Source organism: Melanotaenia boesemani, chromosome 2 (assembly GCF_017639745.1).
Source record: "Melanotaenia boesemani isolate fMelBoe1 chromosome 2, fMelBoe1.pri, whole genome shotgun sequence".
In the NCBI taxonomy this organism is placed as follows: domain Eukaryota; kingdom Metazoa; phylum Chordata; class Actinopteri; order Atheriniformes; family Melanotaeniidae; genus Melanotaenia; species Melanotaenia boesemani.
Window position 1 is genome coordinate 972,570 of NC_055683.1, and position 27,913 is coordinate 1,000,482.

General features: G+C 43.6%; 1 protein-coding gene across 2 annotated transcripts; it reads left to right on the forward strand.

Moving 5' to 3' along the window:
- glyr1 (glyoxylate reductase 1 homolog (Arabidopsis)) lies at window positions 1-27,527 on the forward strand. 2 transcript variants are annotated; one of them, XM_042001354.1, is made up of 16 exons: window positions 1-100; window positions 1,045-1,081; window positions 1,166-1,245; window positions 1,336-1,474; window positions 3,202-3,312; window positions 8,664-8,747; window positions 9,726-9,779; window positions 14,315-14,365; window positions 14,448-14,521; window positions 14,616-14,715; window positions 20,652-20,762; window positions 22,050-22,151; window positions 22,826-22,988; window positions 23,214-23,393; window positions 23,534-23,658; window positions 25,849-27,527. In XM_042001354.1, exons 1-16 carry the CDS (start codon window positions 63-65, stop codon window positions 25,921-25,923), a joined length of 1,524 nt encoding a protein of 507 aa, XP_041857288.1. In that variant the 5' UTR covers window positions 1-62; the 3' UTR covers window positions 25,924-27,527. The 2 variants fall into 2 exon arrangements, with proteins under 2 accessions (XP_041857288.1, XP_041857296.1); XM_042001362.1 differs by lacking the exon at window positions 8,664-8,747.
- Window positions 27,528-27,913: the final 386 nt, after the last annotated feature.

Genomic DNA, 27,913 nt, shown 5'->3' on the forward strand with positions numbered 1-27,913 from the left:
GACGAGTGGGCGTGTGTTGTCTTTTCCTCTCAGTCAGTGCGACGTTTTATTTAAGTTAAAAGATGGCGGCGGTGCATCTGAGGATCGGGGATCTGGTGTGGTGAGATGACCTTTAAACGCACTTTAATACTTCTGCGTATTTCCCTGATTCTGCTCAGTTAATTTAAACGCACATTTTTTCGTGTGTGTAGACCATACACAGTTAAAGGAAGGGTTTTTGTTGTGGGTTAGTTGATGGTCAACCCAAAACAAATAGCTAACCAAGCTGACTCAGCCAGCAGCCTCCGTTAGCTGCCAGTTAGCAAACAAGCTACTACTGTAGTATTAAAACTTTGTTGAGATTTGGGGGTTTAGGCTGAAAAGTTGTCTTTTATCTCCTAAATGTGGACACCGATGCGTTTTTCTGCATAGCTGCTAAGAATAATTGTAAAATGGCCATGTTGTTTAAAAGTTTTGCTCTGTGACGAGCTGAGTTAGCATCGTAGCGGATACCGTTAGCTCCACTGATGTCTTCCGTGTTAACTGTAGCGCCTCCATCTCTGCAGGGATCAGGCGTTTTATCTGGAACTTTGTACAGCTTCTAGGAACGTAACACAAAATTAAAATAGATTAAAATAAGAACTTCTAACTAACTCACACGGACGGTAAAACACGAAGCGTTAACCTTTAAAAACACACGGCTAAAGTTAAAAACAAGCTAGCAGACTTTCATTGTGTCATTATTACACCTTTGATACTCTTTATCTCCTACGTGCCAGTAGCTGAAAACATGATATTCTTTATAGATCCCTTTTAAAAACAATGTCAGAAGAAGAGGCCACAAATAATCCAAACTAGTCTCCAGCAGAATTAGACAGTCTTCTGAAAGTATTAGACTTTGATCAAACTCTCATACCAGCTTGTTTCAGTGCTGCCTGATTAATGAACATGTGTTGGTGCAACAGGCTGACAGAGATGTGAGGCAGCTAAACCACCAGGATCGTGTTAAAATGCCTCTTTGTTTCCTCAGATTGATTTTACAGCCGTAAACTGTCTGTCTTTCAGGGGGAAGCTTGGCCGTTACCCACCGTGGCCAGGGAAGGTAAGGAGACACAGCTGCACCCTACCTGACGCAACATGTACATGATCATTTTTGATGTTGGTGCTGGATCTTTGCACATTTCAGATTGTGAGTCCTCCCAAGGACCTGAAAAAGCCTCGGGGCAAAAAATGCCACTTTGTGAAGTTCTTTGGAACTGAAGACCAGTGAGTACTGCTCCTGATTAAAAGGTGTCTGATCTTTGGATGAACTCCCTACTGAAGCTGTAAGAACTGCTCCTCTCTGTGCCCGAGCAGTGCGTGGATCAAAGTCGAACAACTGAAGCCCTATCACGCCCACAAAGAAGAGATGATCAAGATCAACAAAGGAAAGCGCTTCCAGCAGGCGGTGGACGCTGTGGAAGACTTCCTGAAGAAGGCGAAGGGGAAAGAACAGGTAAACTGCTGCGTCCACACCTGAAACGGCTCATTATGAAGCAGAATTTGCACATTGCTGTGATGAAAACTCCACTTCCATCATTTATCATATATTTAAACACCCTGATTGAACTTAAATTTTTCACATGTCCATTTTTTTCTAAATTTAATAGATTTCATATTTTCAGTCGAATGTCTCAATTGCAAGTTGATTTAAGTAAAAATCTTTAGAAATTAAATACACTTAGAACTTAAACTCCATTGACCTGAAATTCAGGTTGATTTAATAGAAACTAACTCACTTTAATTTCAGTCTTCCTGTGAAGACATGAAGCTAAAAACCCTTTATAAAGAAAAGCAAACATCAATAATCTGCTTTATTCAGCTTCAGGATCCTGACTTCCAACACGTGAAGACAGTGAGGACGACGCCTTTACATAATGCCTTGCTAAAAGATTTTCCCTCTTAATACAGAGCTAGATTGTAAGATTCTCTCTCAGGAGCAGCGTCCAAACATCTGGTGACCTGCTCACCAACACTTACAGACCCATAAGGAGATTCCAGCTTATAACTTCACGCTTTCTATTTAATCTTGGAAGCGTGGACCCTGGTGAACATGGACCTAAACCTGGAAGCGTGGACCCTGGTGAACATGGACCTAAACCTGGAAGCGTGGACTCTGGTGAACATGGACGTAAACCTGGAAGCGTGGACCCAGGTCAACATGGACCTAAACCTGGAAGAGTGGACTCTGGTGAACATGGACGTAAACCTGGAAGCGTGGACCCTGGTGAACATGGACCTAAACCTGGAAGCGTGGACCCTGGTGAACATGGACCTAAACCTGGAAGAGTGGACTCTGGTGAACATGGACGTAAACCTGGAAGCGTGGACTCTGGTGAACATGGACGTAAACCTGGAAGCGTGGACCCAGGTCAACATGGACCTAAACCTGGAAGAGTGGACTCTGGTGAACATGGACGTAAACCTGGAAGCGTGGACCCTGGTGAACATGGACCTAAACCTGGAAGCGTGGACCCTGGTGAACATGGACCTAAACCTGGAAGAGTGGACTCTGGTGAACATGGACGTAAACCTGAAAGCGTGGACTCTGGTGAACATGGACGTAAACCTGGAAGCGTGGACTCTGGTGAACATGGACGTAAACCTGGAAGCGTGGACTCCGGTGAACATGGACCTAAACCTGGAAGTCAGAAATATCTTTAAAACATGCGGGAACGCATGTCTCCGGCCCCATGTCTCCAGCCCCATGTCTCCGGCTCCATGTCTCCAAAAACCTGCAATACTTTCTGTCCACTAAGTAGAAATCTGACACAGATCCCGAGTCACAGCAGAAATCTGTGATCAGCCGTCACTTTGTGATGTCACCAATCCGAAGAAGCCCGAGGACATGCTCACAGCAGACGGCAGGGTTTAAAAGGTCAGATCACTGGTTCAGCTGTCTGCGTTCTTAAAGCAGGTACGGTGCACACCTGTATACAGAGGATATGAGTTCGAAGCTGAGCAGCATGCAGACTGCTGCAGATATTACCAGTTCTTCCACTACATTCTGTGCGTACCCAGGTCAGAGCTGGTCTGAAGAACATGTCTAAGTACATGATGCTAACTTCCACACTTCATGTGAAAATGTTCTCACACTCTAAATGTGCATAAATCAGTCTAAGCAGGTTGATAAAGCCCTGACATATTTAAACAGTTTAATGTTTAAATGTGGCTTTTTGGCAGAACTCTGATGGAAAAGGAGACTCAAAAGGAAAGAAGACGCCCAGCAAGCCACTGAAAATACTGGAGGAGGATGACGAGGACCTCAGTGCCCTGAAGGACCCGTCTGAGAAGGTTGGTAGGACATGTTAGAAGCTTTGTCCAGTGAAGACAGCATATTAAAACAACAGACCAAAACATGGTAAAATGGGAGGAAAAAAATGATTTCCTGTCATCTTTAACCTTAAACCTTTAAGACTGTGTATCAGTGTGTGAATGCCTGTAGAACAACAGCCAGATGCGCACATTTATATGACCCCAGACAAATCCCACATCCATTTCCCAGAGCTCCGCCTCCTGATCCAGCGTTCCCCACCACTTCTACGTCCTCGTGCTGCGCGCAAGACGCGTTTTACCCAGGAACGTCCTCAGCAGAAAACACTACACTACAAACTAAACCAGTCTGTAGCAGCTTTTAATCCCAGTATAAACCAGTCTGTAACAGCTTTTAATCCCAGTATAAACCAGTCTGTAACAGCTTTTAATCCCAGTATAAACCAGTCTGTAACAGCTTTTAATCCCAGTATAAACCAGTCTGTAACAGCTTTTAATCCCAGTATAAACCAGTCTGTAACAGCTTTTAATCCCAGTATAAACCAGTCTGTAACAGCTTTTAATCCCAGTATAAACCAGTCTGTAGCAGCTTTTAATCCCAGTATAAACCAGTCTGTAGCAGCTTTTAATCCCAGTATAAACCAGTCTGTAACAGCTTTTAATCCCAGTATAAACCAGTCTGTAACAGCTTTTAATCCCAGTATAAACCAGTCTGTAACAGCTTTTAATCCCAGTATAAACCAGTCTGTAACAGCTTTTAATCCCAGTATAAACCAGTCTGTAACAGCTTTTAATCCCAGTATAAACCAGTCTGTAGCAGCTTTTAATCCCAGTATAAACCAGTCTGTAGCAGCTTTTAATCCCAGTATAAACCAGTCTGTAACAGCTTTTAATCCCTGTATAAACCAGTCTGTAACAGCTTTTAATCCCTGTATAAACCAGTCTGTAGCAGCTTTTATTCCCAGTATAAACCAGTCTGTAACAGCTTTTAATCCCAGTATAAACCAGTCTGTAACAGCTTTTAATCCCAGTATAAACCAGTCTGTAACAGCTTTTAATCCCAGTATAAACCAGTCTGTAACAGCTTTTAATCCCAGTATAAACCAGTGTGTAGCAGCTTTTAATCCCAGTATAAACCAGTGTGTAGCAGCTTTTAATCCCAGTATAAACCAGTCTGTAGCAGCTTTTAATCCCAGTATAAACCAGTCTGTAACAGCTTTTAATCCCAGTATAAACCAGTCTGTAACAGCTTTTAATCCCAGTATAAACCAGTCTGTAACAGCTTTTAATCCCAGTATAAACCAGTCTGTAACAGCTTTTAATCCCAGTATAAACCAGTCTGTAGCAGCTTTTAATCCCAGTATAAACCAGTCTGTAACAGCTTTTAATCCCAGTATAAACCAGTCTGTAACAGCTTTTAATCCCAGTATAAACCAGTCTGTAACAGCTTTTAATCCCAGTATAAACCAGTCTGTAACAGCTTTTAATCCCAGTATAAACCAGTCTGTAGCAGCTTTTAATCCCAGTATAAACCAGTCTGTAGCAGCTTTTAATCCCAGTATAAACCAGTGTGTAGCAGCTTTTAATCCCAGTATAAACCAGTGTGTAGCAGCTTTTAATCCCTGTATAAACCAGTCTGTAACAGCTTTTAATCCCAGTATAAACCAGTGTGTAGCAGCTTTTAATCCCAGTATAAACCAGTGTGTAGCAGCTTTTAATCCCAGTATAAACCAGTCTGTAACAGCTTTTAATCCCAGTATAAACCAGTGTGTAGCAGCTTTTAATCCCAGTATAAACCAGTGTGTAGCAGCTTTTAATCCCAGTATAAACCAGTCTGTAGCAGCTTTTAATCCCAGTATAAACCAGTCTGTAGCAGCTTTTAATCCCAGTATAAACCAGTGTGTAGCAGCTTTTAATCCCAGTATAAACCAGTCTGTAACAGCTTTTAATCCCAGTATAAACCAGTCTGTAACAGCTTTTAATCCCAGTATAAACCAGTCTGTAACAGCTTTTAATCCCAGTATAAACCAGTCTGTAACAGCTTTTAATCCCAGTATAAACCAGTGTGTAGCAGCTTTTAATCCCAGTATAAACCAGTGTGTAGCAGCTTTTAATCCCAGTATAAACCAGTCTGTAACAGCTTTGAATCCCAGTATAAACCAGTCTGTAACAGCTTTTAATCCCAGTATAAACCAGTCTGTAGCAGCTTTTAATCCCAGTATAAACCAGTCTGTAGCAGCTTTTAATCCCAGTATAAACCAGTCTGTAGCAGCTTTTAATCCCAGTATAAACCAGTCTGTAGTAGCTTTTAATTCCAGTATAAACCAGTCTGTAGCAGCTTTTAATCCCAGTATAAACCAGTCTGTAACAGCTTTTAATCCCAGTATAAACCAGTCTGTAGTAGCTTTTAATTCCAGTATAAACCAGTGTGTAGCAGCTTTTAATCCCAGTATAAACCAGTCTGTAGCAGCTTTTAATCCCAGTATAAACCAGTCTGTAGCAGCTTTTAATCCCACTACAAACCAGTCTGTAGCAGCTTTTATTCCCAGTATAAACCAGTCTGTAGCAGCTTTTAATCCCAGTATAAACCAGTCTGTAGCAGCTTTTAATCCCAGTATAAACCAGTCTGTAACAGCTTTTAATCCCAGTATAAACCAGTCTGTAGCAGCTTTTAATTCCAGTATAAACCAGTCTGTAGCAGCTTTTAATCCCAGTATAAACCAGTCTGTAGTAGCTTTTAATTCCAGTATAAACCAGTCTGTAACAGCGTTTAATCCCAGTATAAACCAGTCTGTAGCAGCTTTTAATTCCAGTATAAACCAGTCTGTAGCAGCTTTTAATCCCAGTATAAACCAGTGTGTAGCAGCTTTTAATTCCAGTATAAACCAGTCTGTAGCAGCTTTTAATTCCAGTATAAACCAGTCTGTAGCAGCTTTTAATCCCAGTATAAACCAGTCTGTAGCAGCTTTTAATTCCAGTATAAACCAGTCTGTAGCAGCTTTTAATCCCAGTATAAACCAGTCTGTAGTAGCTTTTAATTCCAGTATAAACCAGTCTGTAGTAGCTTTTAATCCCAGTATAAACCAGTCTGTAGCAGCTTTTAATCCCAGTATAAACCAGTCTGTAGTAGCTTTTAATTCCAGTATAAACCAGTCTGTAGCAGCTTTTAATCCCAGTATAAACCAGTCTGTAGTAGCTTTTAATTCCAGTATAAACCAGTGTGTAGCAGCTTTTAATCCCAGTATAAACCAGTCTGTAGCAGCTTTTAATTCCAGTATAAACCAGTCTGTAGCAGCTTTTAATCCCAGTATAAACCAGTCTGTAGTAGCTTTTAATTCCAGTATAAACCAGTGTGTAGCAGCTTTTAATCCCTGTATAAACCAGTGTGTAGCAACTTTTAATCCCAGTATAAACCAGTCTGTAGCAGCTTTTTATCCCAGTATAAACCAGTCTGTAACAGCTTTGAATCCCAGTATAAACCAGTCTGTAGTAGCTTTTAATCCCAGTATAAACCAGTCTGTAGCAGCTTTTAATCCCAGTATAAACCAGTCTGTAGTAGCTTTTAATTCCAGTATAAACCAGTGTGTAGCAGCTTTTAATCCCAGTATAAACCAGTCTGTAGCAGCTTTTAATCCCAGTATAAACCAGTCTGTAACAGCTTTTAATCCCAGTATAAACCAGTCTGTAGCAGCTTTTAATCCCAGTATAAACCAGTCTGTAACAGCTTTGAATCCCAGTATAAACCAGTCTGTAGTAGCTTTTAATCCCAGTATAAACCAGTCTGTAGCAGCTTTTAATCCCAGTATAAACCAGTCTGTAGTAGCTTTTAATTCCAGTATAAACCAGTGTGTAGCAGCTTTTAATCCCAGTATAAACCAGTGTGTAGCAACTTTTAATCCCAGTATAAACCAGTCTGTAGCAGCTTTTAATCCCAGTATAAACCAGTCTGTAGCAGCTTTAATCCCAGTATAAACCAGTCTGTAGTAGCTTTTAATTCCAGTATAAACCAGTGTGTAGCAGCTTTTAATCCCAGTATAAACCAGTCTGTAACAGCTTTTAATCCCAGTATAAACCAGTCTGTAACAGCTTTTAATCCCAGTATAAACCAGTCTGTAACAGCTTTTAATCCCAGTATAAACCAGTCTGTAACAGCTTTTAATCCCAGTATAAACCAGTGTGTAGCAGCTTTTAATCCCAGTATAAACCAGTGTGTAGCAGCTTTTAATCCCAGTATAAACCAGTCTGTAACAGCTTTTAATCCCAGTATAAACCAGTCTGTAGCAGCTTTTAATCTCAGTATAAACCAGTCTGTAGCAGCTTTTAATCCCAGTATAAACCAGTCTGTAGCAGCTTTTAATCCCAGTATAAACCAGTCTGTAGTAGCTTTTAATTCCAGTATAAACCAGTCTGTAGCAGCTTTTAATCCCAGTATAAACCAGTCTGTAACAGCTTTTAATCCCAGTATAAACCAGTCTGTAGTAGCTTTTAATTCCAGTATAAACCAGTGTGTAGCAGCTTTTAATCCCAGTATAAACCAGTCTGTAGCAGCTTTTAATCCCAGTATAAACCAGTCTGTAGCAGCTTTTAATCCCAGTATAAACCAGTCTGTAGTAGCTTTTAATTCCAGTATAAACCAGTGTGTAGCAGCTTTTAATCCCTGTATAAACCAGTCTGTAACAGCTTTGAATCCCAGTATAAACCAGTGTGTAGCAGCTGCTTTGTGGCGCCACCGTGCATCAGAAACGTCTTCTTGGCTTTATTCCAGCCATAGAGGAGCATTATTTTTCTTCTTTTCACACACACATAGAACTTTCTGCTCACTGGTTGATCTTTGGCTGCTCCTGATTGGACGTTACCGTCAATCTAAGCTCTCTGATTGGTGGAAAGACTGACAGGAAGTGGCTTCATCATCATGTATAGGTCTAAATAGAGGTCTCTTAGCAACATAGTAATTATGGTGATGTTTTTATGGTGAAATGTGATAAATAAAGCTGTTATCATGGATCATTGTGGATTTACCAGATAGAGTCTGTGAATAAAACTACATTTAGTGGCTGGATTGTAAACCTCCTGGATGGGACAGAAATGTCTGGAAAACCTCTGTAGGTCATCTAAAGGGTAGCTGTCCATCACACACCACCCCTCCTGAGACACTGATGGTGGTATTAGAAATAAACTCGGGGAGTCCTGCTGGAGGTTTAGGGATAATGAGAAAAGATTTGATGAACATGAAACTTTAGTAACACAGAAAGAGGAGATGGAGTCTAACACCTTGGAGGTGTGAAACCAGGATAACCTGTGTGGGGAACATGGAGCTGGACAGATGCATCCTTTTCATTTAAAGGTGAAAATGTGTCTTTCTCCTCCTTAAGGACTTAACTGACTCTGACCCCGAGCCGTCCGCTATGGAGAGGCTGGGGGCTGGACCTGGCTCAGGATTCAAATGGGAAAGCAGTGTAGGTGAACCCCCTTCCACCAAGCCTGCTTTGCCTTGCTATCTTCTACCTGAACCTTCACCTTTCTCCTGTAACCCACCAGTAACTGCAGAGCTTTTCCCTTCTGACCTGTTTGGTGCTCGCTGTGAGTGCTGCAGCTGTGTGTTTGGGTGTGTGCGTATGTTCAGCTCATCAGCTGAGGTCTGCTTGAGTTTCCAGGTGTGTGGAGGTCAGGAGAAGCAGCCTGCTCCTCAGGACCAGGGTGGTGATCATCCTTTCATTCTCAGGGATGAAGGCATGTGAAACCACCTGCAAATGAAGTCTGTTTCTTAACGTGTGTGGAAACATTATTGCCACCATGCTGAAAGCTGGATTCATCTCTGAGGTTCCAGCTCCACCATTTGGGATTTTTCCAGAACAACATTCATGATTCTCTGTGACTCCAGCTGCTTTAAAACATGGTGGATGCGTTAAAATGACTGTGTTTTAATCACTGTGTGATTTATGTGGCCACATTCAGCCCACGAGCAATCAAACCTCGTCCTGTCTTCCTGGATCTGCGTTGCTTTCATTGGCTGAAACGTAACCCTGTTTCCACCGGCACAGAGAGAAGCAGACTACCATGCTGGGAGGAGCTGCTGGAAGCTTTTACATGTAAATGATGTGATAGCAGACCCTGTGCACACAATGTGCACATGGCAGCAGTGTCATTAGTTAGCTAGAAAACCTAGATGCACATGTCCTTGATTAACACACAGAAGCTTGACGTGAGGTGGTTGGTTTGCTGGAGCTACGCTGCTTTTAACCTCCATGAGATGCTGATGTTAGTGGTGTTACTGTGTGGAACGTATGGGTTCTCATGTATGACTGGTAAAGTAACAGCTAGGAGGCAGCTTTGTTTGGAAATGAGGAAAATTCCTGACAGTTATACCACGAGGATTGATAGGTTTGGTTTTCTCTTACATCAGAGCCGACTGTTTTCTTCTTCTTGTGTTGCAGCCTATCAAAGACGACCCTCATTTTCATCATTTCCTCCTCAGCCAGTCGGAGAAGGTAAGAGGAAGCCGGTTCTCTACATTTGCATCAGACATGATTGTCAGATTGTTGCATTTGCTGTAACTTAAGTGGAGGCGTAGCCTCAATGTCCCAAACTTAATTAACATTTTACTGACTCATGGCTGCTCCAAGCAAACTATCCAGACTCTTATGTTGTTTTTTTAATAATATAATAATACATTTTATTTAAAAGCACCTTTCAAAACACCCAAGGACACTGTCCAAAAGAACATTAAAATGGTTAAAAATAACAAGTGCAAAACAAAAGAAAACAGAACGGACATAAAGCCGGTTAGACAACGTAGGACTGTCTGAACAAATGTGTTTTGAGTTGTGATTTGAAGAGAGGAAGAGAGTCTATGGTACGGATGTCAGGGGGAAGAGAGTTCCAGAGATGGGGAGCAGAGCGGCTGAATGCTCGGCTCCCCATGGTGACGAGACGGGCAGGGGGGACAAGAAGCTGGAGGAGGAGCAATGTGCAGGAGATCAGATATATATGGAGGGGCCAGATTGTGGAGTGCTTTGAATGTAATGAGGAGAATTTTGAAGTTAATTCTTTGTTTTACGGGGAGCCAGTGAAGTTGTTGTAAGATAGGGGTGATGTGGTGAGTAGTAGGGGTCCGTGTGATGATGCATGCTGCAGAGTTTTGGAGGAGCTGCAGTTTCTGGAGGGATTTATTGGGGAGACCAAAGAGAAGTGAGTTGCAGTAGTTAATCTGGGAGGTAACAAGACTGTGGACGAGGATGGCAGTGGTGTGGGGGGTGAGAGAGGGGTGGAGACAAGAAATGTTTCTCAAATTAAAATATGCAGAGTGCTGTTTAGGGCGACACCCAGACTCTTTACCTGAGGGGAGGGAGGGCAGGTGAGATGTTTATGGAAATGGGAAAACTGTTGGATTTGGAGAGTGTGGGGCGTGCCTACCTGGAGGACTTCTGTTTTAGAACTGTTGAGTTTGAGGGTGAAGGATGTAACCAAGCAGAAGAATGTAGATAATGAAAAGGAGGGCCCCAGGACTGAGCCCTGGGGCCCTCCAGCAGAGACAGGAAAGAGTTTGATTCATGGGATTTCAGTCGAATGAATTGTGTGTGGCCAGAAAGGTAAGAAGTGAACCAGGCGAGGGGGGTGTGAGTGATGGATGATAGTCTGTCAAGGAGAATGCTGTGAGAGATGGTGTTGAATGCTGCGGTAAGGTCAAGAAGGATGAGAATGGATAGTAAACCTGAATCTGAAGCTATGAGAAGGTCCTTGGAGATTTTGAGGAGTGCTGCTTCGGTACTGTGAAGGGGACAGAAACCGGATTGAAACTGTTCATAAATATTGTTGGTGATAAGATGGTTATGAAGTTGAGAAGCAACAGACTTTTCGAGGATTTTGGAAATGAAGGGTAAATTGGAAATTGGACGAAGGTTATTGAAATTTGTGGGGTCCAAGCCAGGTTTTTTCAAGATAGGTGTGACTGTAGCGGTTTTGAGTGCAAGAGGGACGGTTCCAGAGATTAGGGAGGAGTGAATGATGTTGGTGATGAGGGGAGCAAGTGAGGAGAGGCAGGTTTTAACAAGAGCTGTAGGGATTGGTTCGAGCTGACAGGTAGAGGGTTTGGATTTGAGGATAGATTCAGAGATGGCTTGGACGGAGGGAGAATAAAACTGGAGAATGTGGTTATGGGGGATGAGTAGGGGGCGGTGAAGTCCACTCCAGAGACTACAGCTCTCCACAAGGCCAGGCGTTGGTGAATGCCAGAGATTTTAGAGACAAAGAAAGACATGAGTGAGTTACAGAAGTCAGTGGATTGCATGTGGTGGGAAGAGTCAGGCAGCTTTGTAATATTTACAGCGAGCTGGAAATTAATGTGTTGCTGCAGACCAAAACTTTCTAGACAAGATGAGAAGTCTCTGGAGAGAGCATCATGTTAATGTGCATATTAATAATAAAGTTACCGAGAATAATTGTGTTAGAAGTCAGAGATGAGAAAAGTGTCAGGAGGTTGGAAAAGTCATTTAAAAAGTCCTTGTTATGTTTTGGAGGACGGTAGATGGTAGAGCAGTCGTAGGAGAGGGTCCAGGCAGTAGTGAGTTCTGGAAGGAGGAAAACACGTGAACAGCAGGCACGACTTTCCAACGCTGCGGTGTAACATGGCGAGACCTCCACCCGGCCCACGCCGAGGCACATAGCAAGACCTCCGCCCGGCTCACGCCGAGGCAGGCAGGTGTAAACAAACCCGGCGGAGCACCTGCCAAGTTTCAGTCAGGCACAAGAAGTCTAGTTTTCCGTCCACAAGAACTTCTTGGATCAGATCCCTTTGCTGTTGAGAGAGTGGACGTTAAGGTGGGGGAATTGTTCTTGGCCACAAAGTTATCCGACCTCGGCAGGCTGGCCAGGACTCTGTGGGTAACACCCCGCCCAGCGGTATGGGGATGACGGCGAGTAGTGGACCTCTGACGATGTATCTCCGACGCGGCTCAAAGGCAATGTCCGGGTGGATGTCAAGACCAGGTGGTGGCTGTGCGGTGCAGGTGTGGCGCCGAAGTTTTAAAAGTTCAGCAGCAGGATACTGGAGGAGTTCACCTGCAGGTGGACAAGAGACACAAACCAGCGTTTGGTCTGGAGTATCCACATCGCTTTTAGGAAGGAAAACAAGCAAGCCGGAGGTCCCACGCAGGAATTTGTCGAAAATTAGTCACAGGTAGGGCTGCCTACAGAAAGCCAGCGTCGGTATCTCATGAAGACCCATAATTCCGTAGTTGCCTCCTCTTCATCAGCTCCTCTTCTACTTCCAGTTGACACTAATATTCAACCAGCCAATCACACGGCAGCATGTAGCCATGTAGATGTGGTGAAGACGGCCTGCTGAAGTTCAAACTGAGCATCAGAATGAGGAAGAAAGAGGATTTAAGAGACTTTGAAGGTGGCATGGTTGTTGGTCTGAGTCTTTACTGGGATTTTCACCCACAACCATCTCCAGGGTTTCCAGAGAATGGTCTGAAGAAGAGAAAACATCTAGTTGTTGATGTCAGAGGACAATGGGCAGACTGGTTGGAGATGATGGAAAGGCGACAGGAAGCCAGATAAGCACTGGTTCCTACCGAGGTCTGCAGAGCAGCATCTCTGAACACAGCACGTCCAGCCTGGCAGCAGATGGGCTGCAGCAGCAGGTGCAACTCAAGAACCTTCAGTCAGTCAGTTTTGTTTAGACTCAGACGAGATTTTAGAAAAGGAACAAAGACTTGGTTTTGCTGCTTGATGCAGCTGCAGCACGTCAGAGTTCAGACTGCTCTGTTCAGGTATGTTTAAATTAAATCGGATCCAACCCTTGCAAATGGAAAACATCGCCTCCCCACACCAACATGTTCACGTCTCACCAGGCTACTGAAGACTGTTCACCAGACACCAAGACGTGGGGGTTGTTCCCGGGCCCCGAAATTTCTGCCATGCGGAAAACATGGACGGAATCATGGAGTTTCACACTAAAAATGGAATCAGTCGTAAAATGTGGAATTTTAAGAAACTGGCTAATGAGGGTGTGAAGACCTTTTCATGGTGTCTGAGCACGATGAAACGGACATATTTTCAGCAGCGTCCTGTCTGTGTGATGTCACCTGACCCGGCAGGAAGTCAGCAATGGCTCACAGACCAATGAAAACACCCAAGATGTCCAAGAAACCAAGACATGCTGCCCCAAGTGTCTCTGGAAAAGACAAAGAAGCTTCCTCCCAGTTTACAAGGGGGGATGTGGGGGTAACCCTGGTCCTGGTTCTGTGTGGGGATAACCCTGGTTCTGTGCGGGGATAACCCTGGTCCTGGTTCTGTGTGGGGAAAATCCTGGTTCTGTGCGGGGATAACCCTGGTCCTGGTTCTGTGTGGGGATAACCCTGGTTCTGTGCGGGGATAACCCTGGTCCTGGTTCTGTGTGGGGAAAATCCTGGTTCTGTGCGGGGATAACCCTGGTCCTGGTTCTGTGCGGGGATAACCCTGGTCCTGGTTCTGTGCGGGGGTAACCCTGGTTCTGTGCGGGGATAACCCTGGTCCTGGTTCTGTGTGGGGAAAATCCTGGTTCTGTGCGGGGATAACCCTGGTCCTGGTTCTGTGCGGGGATAACCCTGGTCCTGGTTCTGTGCGGGGGTAACCCTGGTCCTGGTTCTGTGTGGTCCGTTGTAACTGAATCTATCCAGAACACGATGAGGTGGAAAACATGAGGATACAGAGTAAACATGGAAACGAGGAAGAAGAGAATGGTACCATCGGCTGGATGTAGATGGAAGTTGTTTTTCGGTCATGGTGGTAAATGATAGTCAGCTATAAGAACTGATAACCAGGTAAATGGCAGCTGGTCCTGGGTCCACTGGGTCTTCCCAACAGATGTTGATTGAACTTATTAAAGTGGACGTTTGTCTGTTGCTTTGCTGATGAATTACAGATGGTGAATGTTAGTCTTTTGGATGTATAAAAGGATAAATGTTGTCATATAAGGTGAAATTAAACGTGATAATAAAAGACTCTGATGTTAGCTCATTAGCTTCCTCTGCCCCCACAGCCAGCCTCTTCCATGGAGCCCATCAGCAAGCGCCTGAAAATCATTGAAGAGGTAAACAAACTGGAATTTCTGGAACAAGAACTTTTTTCCTCTCTTTAGTGCGATTTTGACGAAGGTGCTTTTTCTTGTTCAGGTGACGGGGTCAACATCCATCCAAGCAGCAGACAGCACAGCCATTAATGGCAGCATAACCCCCACAGATAAAAGGTTTGAGGGCTGATCAGCAGCCAGTCAACACGTATGATACAGTGATAGCTGTGCTGCTACTTGTCTCTTTACTCCCCTGCATCTTGCCCTGCAGGATAGGCTTCCTCGGTCTGGGGCTCATGGGTAGTGGCATCGTTTCTAACCTGCTGAAAATGGGCCACGTTGTCACCGTGTGGAATCGCACAGCAGAAAAGGTACGTTTTATAACACGCTTCCTGATCCTGCTACTAACAGGCCGAGTTTTATGGCCGCATTCAGGTTCCTTACAGGATGTGGGTGTGGGTATGAGGTCCTCTTGATAAGAAGATTTTTATGTATATATATATTTTTTTTAAATTTTTATCTATTTTTTATTATGGAATTTATGTAATCTTGCTGGACCTGAAAGGAGGGAACAGAAAATAAGGAGAATACTGTAGAGAAGTAAAAAGTAAAAGTAGAAAAAGGAAGAGGAGAGCCGGTCGATAGAAGCAGCTTCAATCCAACCTAACAGCAGACAAGCATCTCTTAGTGTATGAACCCAGTGCTGTGTCAGCATCCTCGCACATTAGATCACATTTTAACGTCTTGGCATTTTAGTGTGAACCTGATTTATTTCAAGTTGTAGATGTAAACATCACTGATGAGGTGTGAGAGAAGGCGGAGTCTTCTGCCTCTGACTGAGCAGGATCGGTCTGCGGGCTAGGAGCATAGACTGTATAAAACGATGGGCGGAGCCTCCATGACGTCACCTGTAGGTTTCTGAAGAGCAAAAGTGAAGGTCATTGGCCGGTTCTCCCCGTCGCTATCTTGGCAGCGTCACGCCTGCTCCCTTAAAATACAAAAATGGGCAAAGAGGTGGAGCTGAGAGGGGGCTGTAAGAGTGGGGTGGATGATTGACATCTATCAGTCTCCAAGCTGCCTGTAGCTAAGAGCTAACCGAGCTAAATCGGATCTAATGTCAGTTAACCAGCTAACGGAGGTAGGCGGGCTAAAGCTAAGGCGCTGTTAGCCGGCTAAAACCCGCGGTTGTGCTGCACTCTCCCTTCTTTCCTTGGATGTTGGATACCTGTCAATCAAAAGGACACGCCCCTAATTATGCTGAATTTCAAGATTAAATAACATCCAAACTGATGCGTTAGAAAAAAATTCACCCCCCTCACAGTTGTCATGAAGGTAAACTTGACCTTTTAATCCTAAAATGGATTTTTGTACCAGGCTTTAAACATGTTTATTTCTGCTGTGAACTTGGTCTTTTTAACATGACAGACTATCAGTTTTGTGTAATGAATTCTGTTATTGTTGGAAGGACATTTTCTAAACGGGACGATAAGATTTTAGCTAGAACTTTAACATCTACATTCACCAGGCTGATTGGTCTAAAGGACGACGGAGCTAATGGGCCTTTACTCTGGTTATGAATGAATGAAATCCTGATATAATGTATGTAGAAGGGATCGAGTTTGGAGTGCTTCGCTGAATACCGCTAAGAGTAGAGGGGCGATTTCAGCAGCAAAGGTTTTATTCTGATGTATATCCATCTGGCCCACCAACCTCCTCTAACAGTAAAGAGTTCTTTACTTTCAGTTGGGATTGTTCATTTTTCAAAATAATGATCCGATTTCTCAGTATAAATAAAATATAGCTCAGTATAAATCTCAGTATAAATCACTTTTAATTTCCAGTTATTTTTCCTGATCTTGTGCATATTTCAACCTTTATCTGATAAGCTAAGTGTTTACCATTTTTTCTCCATATTCTTAGTATCTAGGTTGGGATGGGTTTATTAAGTCTACAGTATCGGATGTAGAGAGCAAGTTAAACTCACTTCGAAGGGATTTTCTTTTCCTTAGTTGTTCTGGATTGGAGGAGAGGGCGTGCTCCTGATCTAACTGTACTATTTCCTCCATTAACATCCGCTGTTTATCTGTTTTTACTTTATCAAGAAATGCTTCATATGAGAATAACTCACCACACATGTAAGCTTCCCATATTGTGCTTTTAAGGATGCTAGGCGTGTCATTAATTTCCATAAAGAATTTTATTTTGTTTCTTTTAAGTTCAACATGGGTTCTATTAAGTAATAAATTATCTATTTGCCAGGTCTTGAACATGCGTCTAATAGGAAATGTTAACTGCATTATTACGGGCGTGTGATCGGAGGATCATAGCCTCATAATCTACGTGTTTCACCACGAAGTCATTTGGAGTCTACAACAAAAAAAGTCTATCCTGGAATATGTGTTTGAGACAAAAGCTTCTTCCGCTGGCTAGGATTTATCTCCAGAGGTCTACTATTTTAGTGGTTTCCCAGAAATGTTGCACGGCTGCAGCTGATCTAGACAGAGATTGATGTTTTTTAATGATCGATCCATTGCTGGGTCCATTACCAAGTTAAAGTCAATGATCAAGCTATGATCGGGAATACTTGGCACTGACTTCATAAATGACTCCTCATCATAGTTTGGTGCGTAGATATTTGTCATAAAGTTTGCCGTTGCTGTAACATATCTCCCGTTTTTGTCCGCTTCAGAATGAATGGAATATTCTTATTAATGATAACAGCTGTGCGCCGAGGTTTGAATGGAACACTTGTCCAATCCAGTTCTTATGCAGTAATTTATGGGACTGGTTCATAAGATGTGTTTCCTGCAGAAATATGATGTCTGCCTTTAAGTTTTTTAAGTGAGAAAGAAGGAGGGAAAGGGAGAATTAAAAAAAAAAAACAATTTTCACCTGCAACAATTCTCCACCGAACCTGACTGCCCCGCCCCCACAGACTCGCCGTGGGGGTGAGGAAAGAAAAAAACAAACTTCACTGTCTTTGTCACAACATACGACTCTAATCTACAAACTTAGAAACTTCCGCTGACATAACGCTTTTGCTGATATTCTCCAGCGAAGGAGGGGGATGTAAACGGTGAAGGCTGGTATAAATACACAGTTTATATATTCTACAACTTTCAAACTGTAACAAACACATCAACTGGACCTCTTAGTAAGCCCTGTTCTTTCCTCTATGCCTGCATCCATATTGCGTTTGTACAACTATCCCTTATCCCATATTAAACTCACCAGAAGTCCAACAACCTGACACGTCATGATCTCAAACCAGACGGTTTTCCCAGCCGGCCTTTTTGGTAACTAATCTCTGGTAAAAGTCCTCAGCAGCCAGCGGAGAGTTGAAGGAGAGTCTGCTCCCATCAGGACTCCAGGCTGCAACCAAACGGTGGAGAGCGAGCGAACGTTTCATCGTCTCTACAACAGCGACCGATACATCTACCGGTCTTGTAGGAGTTATAACTGAATTTATTTAGTCACTAACAAACTTCTGCTCCCTCTTCAGCCCAGTAGTTCACAGTAACAACAAATTAGCTGCTGGTTTGTCGATTTAAACTAACTTCAATTCGAGAAAAGGAGACGAACACCAACGAAGAAGACGACAGCCAACGTGCGCGTGAGCAGGGACAAATGACCACTGTGATTGGCTAATGTGTGGAAAGAGGAGGGGAGGAGCATCAGTCCCTGAAGCTGTTTACTGCCAGGAACCACATGGACCAGTCATACCACGCCCTGATGGTGGGGACAAAGTTGTCGTTCTGCTTCGACTACAAAGTAGGACTGGGCGATATGAAACCATATCTTAAATATTTTTTACCTGAATCACGATATACAATATATATCTCGAGATATATATATATATATATATATATATATATATATATATATATATTTTTTTTTTTTTTTTTTTGGTCAAGTAACCAGAGAGCTCTAATTTACAGCCTTCAGTGCTAAATAAACCTTTATTATGGATCAGCAGCACATGTGCAGAAATTAAAGTACCTTTGTATTAAATTAAATGCTCCTAAAACAAAATAAATTGAAAAGTACTTTTCAATGACCATAACAAAAATACAGCTGAGCAAAATGCAAAAGAGAAGATGCTGTTAACTCAAAACAAGCTATCTCTATACAAACGATATTCCCTCCTTCTATATTGTGTCTGTTAAAGTCTCGATATATTTGAAAATCTCGATATATTGCCCAGCCCTGCTATCGAGTGAAAATCAAATCACAGAATCTGATTTCATTTGATTTGATAAGTTCTATGTCTGCTTGTTTTGTATTACTGCAGCCAGTAGGATGTGTTTATGTCACCTGCTGCACAAGAAAATTAATTGTAAACATTGTAATTTCTGAATTTATTGTTCAAATTTGATCACTAATACAGTGAAAATGAGAGGAAATGTGAATATTTGCTATGCAAGGCGATTTTAGTGTGCGCCCCTAAAGTTTCTGCTTGCAGTCCTAAAAATGGCTCAGGCATCTGGTTAGGATGCCTCCTGGATGCCTCCCTGGTGAGGTGTTCTGAGCACGTCCCACCAGAAAGAGGCACCGGGGAAGACCCAGGACACGCTGGACAGACTACATCTCTCGGCTGGCCTGGGAACGCCTCGGGATCCCTCCGGATGAGCTGGTGAATGTGGCCGGGTAGAGGGAAGTCTGGGTTTCCCTGCTTAGGCAGCTGCCCCCACAACCCGACTCTGGATAAGCGGCGGAAAATGGATGGATGGATGGTCCTAAAAATTTAAGTTAGGGGTTGCTGTGCTCCTCATAAAGACCGTTAGTCTGGAGCCCTGGCTCCCGGCCACAGTGGTGCGAACCCAGGCCGGATAAAACAGGCCTCCCAGAGCTCCCATATTAGGGAAGATGTTCACAGGGACTCCCTGAAATATGAGTTTGCCTTTGGTTTTGCTAGTGTCCAGTATTTCAGTTTGGCTTTGAAGTAATGCAGACGAACTAATATGGCTCTTGATCGCCATCGATCCGGTTTTGGAGCTAGTGAGCGGTGGGCTCAGTAAATCATCAGGGCTAAGCTGAAATGTTCAACCCCACCACAGCGGGGAAAAAGTTTCCGAGAAACTTGAACATATTATCTCCCTCCACACCTTCCTTTACTCCCACTATGCGAATATAGTTTGCTTCTGCTATTGACATTTATCCATTACATTCTTGTGTTTTTTTAAAGTTTGCTGTTGTGTGTCTTCCAGCTTACTCAGTCTCTCCAAAACTCCATCCAGGGCCTCCCCCATCTCCGTATTTTTAGCTTCAGTTTCAGAATTTGTTGCGTTTAGCCGTGCTAGCTCGGTAGCCACCTCATCATGCATAGCCCGAATCTCTGCTTTGATTTCCTCGTGGAGCGAAGCGATAGTAGTCGTCATATCGTTAGATGTTAGCACAATCTCTGGTTTTATCTGGGCCAGCATCGCTTCTTTAAATGACGGCAGTTCTTCTCTTAGAATTGACCGGGAAACTACGGGATCTTCTGTTGTAGCCATCTTACTAGCACCCGGGCTCTCGGCCATTTTCTGATTGTTTTGTGCTGTGAAGGGAATCGTCATCTGAGTTTGTGTTTCTTTCTACCTTGAATTTTTTTTCATGCCCTTACCTACTTTCCGTCTGTTTTTCTCTATTAAATGGTTCCCGTACCAAAGTTAATAAATTATATTGTCGGCGCAAGTTCTCCACACGTCTACTCCATGAGGAGTCAACCCGGAAGCCCCGGTACTATCTGGACCACAGACCGGTACGTGGACCACATATTGGTACGTAGACCACATATCGGAACGTGGACCACATATAGGTACGTAGACCACATATCGGAACGTGGACCACATATCGGTACGTAGACCACATATCGGAACGTGGACCACATATCGGTACGTAGACCACATATCGGAACGTGGACCACATATCGGAACGTAGACCACATATCGGAACGTGGACCACATATCGGTACGTAGACCACATATCGGAACGTGGACCACATATCGGTACGTAGACCACATATCGGAACGTGGACCACATATCGGTACGTAGACCACATATCGGAACGTGGACCGCAGACCATCAAGCTACATCAGCTTTATCTGAGGGACGGAGGGTAAACTAGTGAAGCTGGTTATCTGTTACGTGTTATGTGTGAGGTGAATCAGGTGTGTGTGTTGAACCAGGTGTGTGTAGTGGATCAGGTGTGTGTGTTGAGCGAGGTGTGTGTGGTGAATGACAGATGGTGTGTGTGGTGATTGACAGACGGTGTGTGTGTTGAACCAGGTGTGTGTGTTGCTGACGCTCCTGCTCGGTGTTTCAGTGCGACCTGTTCATCCAGGAAGGGGCTCGGTTGGGCCGGACTCCTGCGGAAGTGGCCTCCATGTGTGACATCACCTTCTCCTGCGTGTCGGACCCGAAGGCAGCCAGGGATGTAAGTACCGTCCCAGCTGCTGCAGATGGTTGAATTGTTACTCTCTGCATCATTTATCCCAAGGTTCAGACTTGTCATGGTTAAATAAATAAACTCAAAGAGAAATTTGACTTTTTAAACTATATTCAATAATCATTTTCAGAAGTTTTGTTTTTTATACAACATGACACTGATTTAGATTTATCTATTACTCATTCGTCCATTATCTTAGTCTGACTCAGGGTCGCTAGAGCTGGAGTCTTTCCCAGCAATGAGAGGCGAGAGGCAGGTACACCTGGACAGGTGTACATGGACAGGTGGCCAGTCCATCACAGAGGCAACCAACCACTCGCTCTTAGAGAGGACTTAGAGACCAGTGAACCTGACATCCTAGCATTTATTTTATACATTTTTTCATATTGTTTGTGTTTTCTTACTTGAAAAATATAAAATTCTTACTTACGTTTTCATTTTTTTATTTTTGTTTTGAATCATTTAAAAATGTTCTTACTTTATTTTGCTTTGTTTTAATTTTTTAAAATTAAAACCTGCTCCCGTCAGGGAGAAATCCATGACCCTAGGGGTCGCAACGCTCCCCGGAACAGTAAAACATTGGTTTTCCTGCCTGAATGGGGCTGTTTACCTGCTCGGTAGACTGATCATTTTGAGACGTTGATACCTGCTGGCTTCTCTTTGGGCTCAAATGGGACCATTTAATCTTCGTTCTTGAATAGAATATTTTGACTGCACTCCACAGCAGCACCGCAGTAACGAGTTGTCTGTCAGCTGTTATTCAAACCTATTTGCCTGCACTTGTAATTAATCCGTGAAAGCAGCATGTTACACCAACACACTTCCTCTGTTAACGTGGGTTTAAAGTCACTGTGAGGTGTGTGTATGTTGACTTGATGCTGAGAGGGACGGATGCAGACTAGAAACACCTGAAGTAACTGAGTAAAACGGCTTAAACTCTCGGACCATCCCTTTTTTGCGACGGAACGCAAAACTATTGCGTGTTAATACAAAAGACCCCTGGGGGCTCTGATGTAAGTGTACTTTTTTTTACTCTTGCTCCTGTTATCTCAGTGTAAAACAGGTCTTTTGGAAATGAGACTGGGGGATCATCCTTATACATAAAGGTTAAATAGAATAAACATTTATTTTCATTTGATAAAATTTTCACAATTCTTTTATAGAATGAAACTGAAAATATCGGATGCTTTGTGTTTTGGAAACGTTACTAGTTAGAAGTTTAGAATAAGAGTTGAAGATGATGGTCTGACGGGGCTTCTGTCTGTGTGGCTGCAGCTGGTTTTAGGACCCAGCGGAGTTCTCCAGGGCATCCGGCCTGGCAAATGCTACATAGAGATGTCAACTGTAGATCCAGAGACCATCACTGAACTGTCACAGGTAAACACCAGCATGCTCCCACAAAGGCCAGAGTTTCACAGTAAGACTAATCCTACAGAACTGAAAGAGGGATTTAAATGTTTTGAACTACCTGAAGTTGTAAGTGCTTAGATAGCAGGCGGGTGGATCTCTGCTTCCAGTTCTGAAGAAGCCCTCCAGGGGAGGCCTGATGAGTTGAGGGCTGCAGCGATTAGTTGACGTTGTTGACAATAGTCGACAATTAAAAATAGTCAACAACGAATTTACCCGCCGACTGTCGGCAAAAAAAAAAAAACCTACAGAGTGAGACAGAGTCTAATTCTCTCTCTCTGCTGAGAGCTGCACATGCGTAGGGAATAAAACGGCGGCAGAGGACGTCAAAAGTCTGAAATAACTTCACTTTAAACTTAAAATAAATTAAATACATGTGAGAAAGCCGACCTTGTGTACAACGGAAGTACGTCTGTAAAGCTCGAACATTTAAAGAGGAGGAACGTCGGACTTACAGAACAAGCTCATGCTAGATTTCAAAGCTGGAAGTGAAATAAGATCCATTTAATAATCATGAGATAATCTGATTGGTTGACTAGTTGTTTTAATAGTCTGTGACTAATCAGTTGCAGCCCTAATGTGAATGAGACAGTTTATACCAGGAGCAGCATTTATGAGTGGGGTGTTCTGGTGTTTGATGTCAGGTGATCACGTCGCGGGGCGGCCGTTTCTTGGAGGCTCCGGTGGCAGGAAGCCAGCAGCTCTCCAACGACGGGATGCTGGTTATCCTGGCAGCTGGTGACAGAACGGTCTATGAAGACTGCAGCAGTTGCTTCCAGGCCATGGGCAAGACTTCCTTCTTCCTTGGTATGTAGGGTGCACTGTTCTTTGTTGTAAACATGAGCAAACAGGGATATTAGACTTTTCTTGGAATACTTAAAAAACATTGGACATCAAGTTTTATGGGAAATTGTTTCTTAGATTATAAGCATTAGGATCCAGATGTGATAGGATTGTTGATAGTTCTGGATGAGTCCTGACTCTGCTGCTGTGTGTATCACTGAGGAAGTGAAATTTGTTTTCTGTGTAAAGGTGAAGCAGGCAACGCAGCCAGAATGATGCTGATCCTCAACATGGTCCAGGGCAGCTTCATGGCCACTATAGCAGAGGGGCTAACTCTGGCACAGGCCACCGGCCAATCACAGCAGACCTTCCTGGACATCCTGTGCCAAGGCCAAATGGCTAGCACCTTTGTGGACCAGAAATGTCAAAGTAAGTCAATTTCATGATGTTTTTATATCGTGTTTTTAGAAACTCACAGCTCTGCTTTCATGAACATAAAACGTCTAAAGCAGACTGTCCTGAATTTATTTAACTGCGAACATATCAACCTTTCTTCTGGTGTTTTCCAGATATTTTGCAAGGCAACTTTAAACCAGACTACTATTTGAAACACATTCAGAAGGACCTGAGGCTAGCCATATCCATGGGAGACATGGCCAACCATCCAACACCAATGGCTGCAGCTGCCAATGAGGTACAACTCAGTTTTATCATCTTCCCAACAGACGTGCAAACTAGAGCAACGAGGAAAACTTAAAAAAATATAAACAAAGAAATTATTTTCCAGTAATGTTCCCTTTATTGTCCAAGAATGGTCTGGGTCCGGTTATGTAATGGATAATTAATTTACGAAAATGGCCACCTCGTCGGGCATTATCCTGCTTATACCATGGTCCATTAAGAGAGAAAAAATTATTAATGCGATAATGTTGGTTTTTTTTTACCGTTAAAAAAAAAAAAAAAAACTATTTCGTTGTGAGGCGTTGCCCAGGTAACAGGCTCTGACACAGAACCTGCAGCTCGTGGGCAAGAATTACTTCTTTGTAGAGCCTTAAACATTTATCTCCTTGTATCTGCCAGAGCTGCTGCAGCAGCATGCTCCAGCCAGGAATCGGATGTCCTCCACCCAGCTCCTTCTGAAGGTTCTCCAGGCTCAGATCGGGGTGACGGAGCTTTTTCCGTTGCTGCTCCAAAGCTGCGGATCATTTTCCATTTCACATTAGAGCTGGCCAGTCTGGTTCTGGTTTTAAGACCCACTTCTTTGCTGTGGCTGACAGACGTAGTTGAGCTCGACATTTGCTTGCTTTTATTTTTTCTTCTAGAGATGTGACATTCATGAACGAATCGATTCTTTTGAACGACTCTTTTAAATGAACAGTGGGAACCGATTCACAGCTGTGAGCTGTTCATTTGTGAGCCATTCCTTTTTATGTACAAATTTTGGACCCTGCCTTCATCAAATCAAATCAAACTTTATTTATACTTCGCTTTTCATGCCATAGGCAACACAAAAATCTTTACACGATTAAAAACATTTATGCATATCTCAGTTCACGCATATTAAAAATAAAAAACAAGCCTTTGCGAACATCAAAGTAGGATTACACAAGAATAAAAACAAGGAAGTCTTTCACACAGTGTCACGCACACACGTATACACACACACACACACACACATTAATCCGTGCTCTTACTTGTGGGCGTATTAGGAGCGATTGATCCGGGTTTACCTGACGCAGGCGTATTAGAAGCGATTGATCCGGGTTTACCTGACGCGGGCGTATTAGGAGCGATTGATCCGGGTTTACCTGACGCAGGCGTATTAGAAGCGATTGATCCGGGTTTACCTGACGCGGGCGTATTAGGAGCGATTGATCCGGGTTTACCTGACGCGGGCGTATTAGGAGCGATTGATCCGGGTTTACCTGACGCGGGCGTATTAGGAGCGATTGATCCGGGTTTTACCTGACGCGGGCGTATTAGGAGCGATTGATCCGGGTTTACCTGACGCGGGCGTATTAGGAGCGATTGATCCGGGTTTTACCTGACGTGGCGTATTAGGAGCGATTGATCCGGGTTTACCTGACGCAGGCGTATTAGGAGCGATTGATCCGGGGTTTACCTGACGTGGCGTATTAGGAGCGATTGATCCGGGTTTTACCTGACGCAGGCGTATTAGGAGCGATTGATCCGGGGTTTACCTGACGTGGCCGTATTAGGAGCGATTGATCCGGGTTTACCTGACGTGGCGTATTAGGAGCGATTGATCCGGGTTTTACCTGACGCAGGCGTATTAGGAGCGATTGATCCGGGGTTTACCTGACGCAGGCGTATTAGGAGCGATTGATCCGGGGTTTACCTGACGTGGCCGTATTAGGAGCGATTGATCCGGGGTTTACCTGACGCAGCCGTATTAGGAGCGATTGATCCGGGTTTACCTGACGCAGGCGTATTAGGAGCGATTGATCTGGGGTTTACCTGACGCAGGCGTATTAGGAGCGATTGATCCGGGTTTACCTGACGCAGGCGTATTAGAAGCGATTGATCCGGGTTTACCTGACGTGGCCGTATTAGGAGCGATTGATCCGGGGTTTACCTGACGCAGGCGTATTAGGAGCGATTGATCCGGGTTTTACCTGACGCGGCCGTATTAGGAGCGATTGATCCGGGTTTTACCTGACGCGGCCGTATTAGGAGCGATTGATCCGGGTTTACCTGACGCAGGCGTATTAGGAGCGATTGATCCGGGTTTACCTGACGCAGGCGTATTAGGAGCGATTGATCCGGGTTTTACCTGACGCGGGCGTATTAGGAGCGATTGATCCAGGTTTACCTGACGCGGCCGTATTAGGAGCGATTGATCAGTGTTTTTTTTCTGATGCAGGTGTACAAGCGGGCCAAGGCGCTGGACCAGTCAGACAACGACATCTCTGCCGTCTACCGAGCCTACATCCACTAGAGCTAGGTGTCACCTTTCCTCTGGACCACACCGCCTTTTCTGTTTCATTTATCATTTAATGAGTTAATCTTACCCCCCCTCCAGTCCCAGCCATCTTACATGCCCCTGCCCCCGCTTTTTATGGCAGCCTGGACCATTGACTGTACAAGATGGGGACAGATGTTATGACAAGGTTTTCCAGCTGGCTGTGAGGCAGGTTGTGGGTTCCAATGCCGCCGTGAAGCCAGAGGAACTGCCGTCACATGTTGTGGATACAGATGGCCTAAAGAAGGTTTTTTTCATATTTGTATTTAATTGAGTGATCTTTTCGTTTTTATGTCCAGAGTCTCATGAGAGAGCAGAGAACATGCCACTGCATTGCCTTAATATTGTAACCCCTCAAGTCTTTCAGTACTCGGCCTATTTATTTCTGGAGGTCTTCTCGCTGCAGTACGGCCATGACCTCTTCCTGTGTGGGACGCCATTTATGCTTTTTACTTTGCTGGTGGTCTCTGAGGACACGTTGACTGAGCTGAGGCCTTAAAAAAGCCGTGAAGGACATTTCTCCCCACCAGTTTGAGCTCTGCTGGTGAAACCATCTTTTCTTCTCATGTCTGCGGTTTATCCTAAATGTCCACTTCTTCTGTTCTATGTTAAATGGAATCAGTAATTATTCCCCAACATCGCTGTTTTTCTTTATTTGCAAAGAGTTTTTGGGTCTGCTGTAGACTGTAGGACTGGAAATCTTTCTCCACATCACACCGGAGCAGGAGTGGCTGTGATTGGTCAAGATAAAGACCTGAGGTAGCAGGTAAGCTGGGAAGGTCATCATGCCAGCCAGCTGGAAACAGGCCGACGGTGGAGCTTGTTGGTTAATAATCTGAAGAAGGTTCGTCAGTCCTGGTTCCGTGTCTGACCACTGCAGGAAAAGGCGTTACCAAAAACAGCTTTTTTCTTTAAAAACAAGACTTCAGACGTAATAAAACGAGGGGTTTGTGTGTAAAAGGGTCCAGCTGGTACGAAACAGAAAACCCACCAGAAAGAGCCACGTCTGCTCTTTGTTTCAGGAAATCTATTGTTTAACCAGAAGGAAACCAGTAAAAGTGGCTTGACATGAATGAGGATCCAATCAGTTTAACAAAGAGAAACCAGAAACCAGAAGGAGAGCCTCAGAAGACCCCACGCTTATGTTTCCTGGAAGAACCAGATTTATGTTCCAGTTTTATCTGTAAATGATAAGTTTGCCTTTAAAGTGAAGAATCCACTTTGTGTCTGAACTGTTTTATTTCATAAAGATTTCCCGTTAGAGGTTCAGGTTTCTAGTTTAGTTTTCCAGGTGAGGGGAGGACTTGTTTTTAGGGGAGACCTGTAAATAGCACATGAAACTACGGTATGTAGGATTCCTTTTGTATCTACAGAGAGCAGAACTGAATGGACCTGCTCTAACAGCTGTTCCTTCATGCTGTCGGTGGCTCAGATGCTTTAAATATCTGGCTTCTTATTTCTATCAGATGACCTGGACCCATCGGCGGATGGAGGAAGCAGCTTCGGTTTTGGGGATATTTATGATTTTGTGTAAAAATGAGAATTTTGTGCTGTTTAATAAATCCTCTCCTGATTACTGACATCCAGTCATGTTTAGTCTGTTCCTGTAGTTCCAGGAGTAGAGGATGCTGCCACCATATATATATATATATATATATATATATATATATATATATATATATATATATATATACCTGGATTTAAAAATGTCTACATTTGGTAAAAGTTTAATCTCCACTGGCAGTTTGTTCCACTTGTTTGCAGCATAACAGCTAAATGCTGCTTCTCCATGTTTAGTCTGGACTCTGGACTGGACTGTGATCTGGACTAGTTGACCAGAGTCTTTGGATCTAAGAGCTCTGCTAGGTTTATATTCTCTGAACATATCACAGATGTATTCTGGGCCTAAACCATTCTGGGATTTGTAAACAATCAGAAGGGTTTAAAATCTGTTCTGTGACTGACT

Excerpts from the sequence above, each read along its gene's own strand:
- glyr1 (XM_042001354.1), top strand. The coding sequence starts at position 63 with ATGGCGGCGGTGCATCTGAGGATCGGGGATCTGGTGTG. Across the intron at positions 1,475-3,201 it reads AGGCGAAGGGGAAAGAACAG|AACTCTGATGGAAAAGGAGA; the intron begins GTAAACTGCTGC and ends GCTTTTTGGCAG. Across the intron at positions 14,522-14,615 it reads ATAACCCCCACAGATAAAAG|GATAGGCTTCCTCGGTCTGG; the intron begins GTTTGAGGGCTG and ends CTTGCCCTGCAG.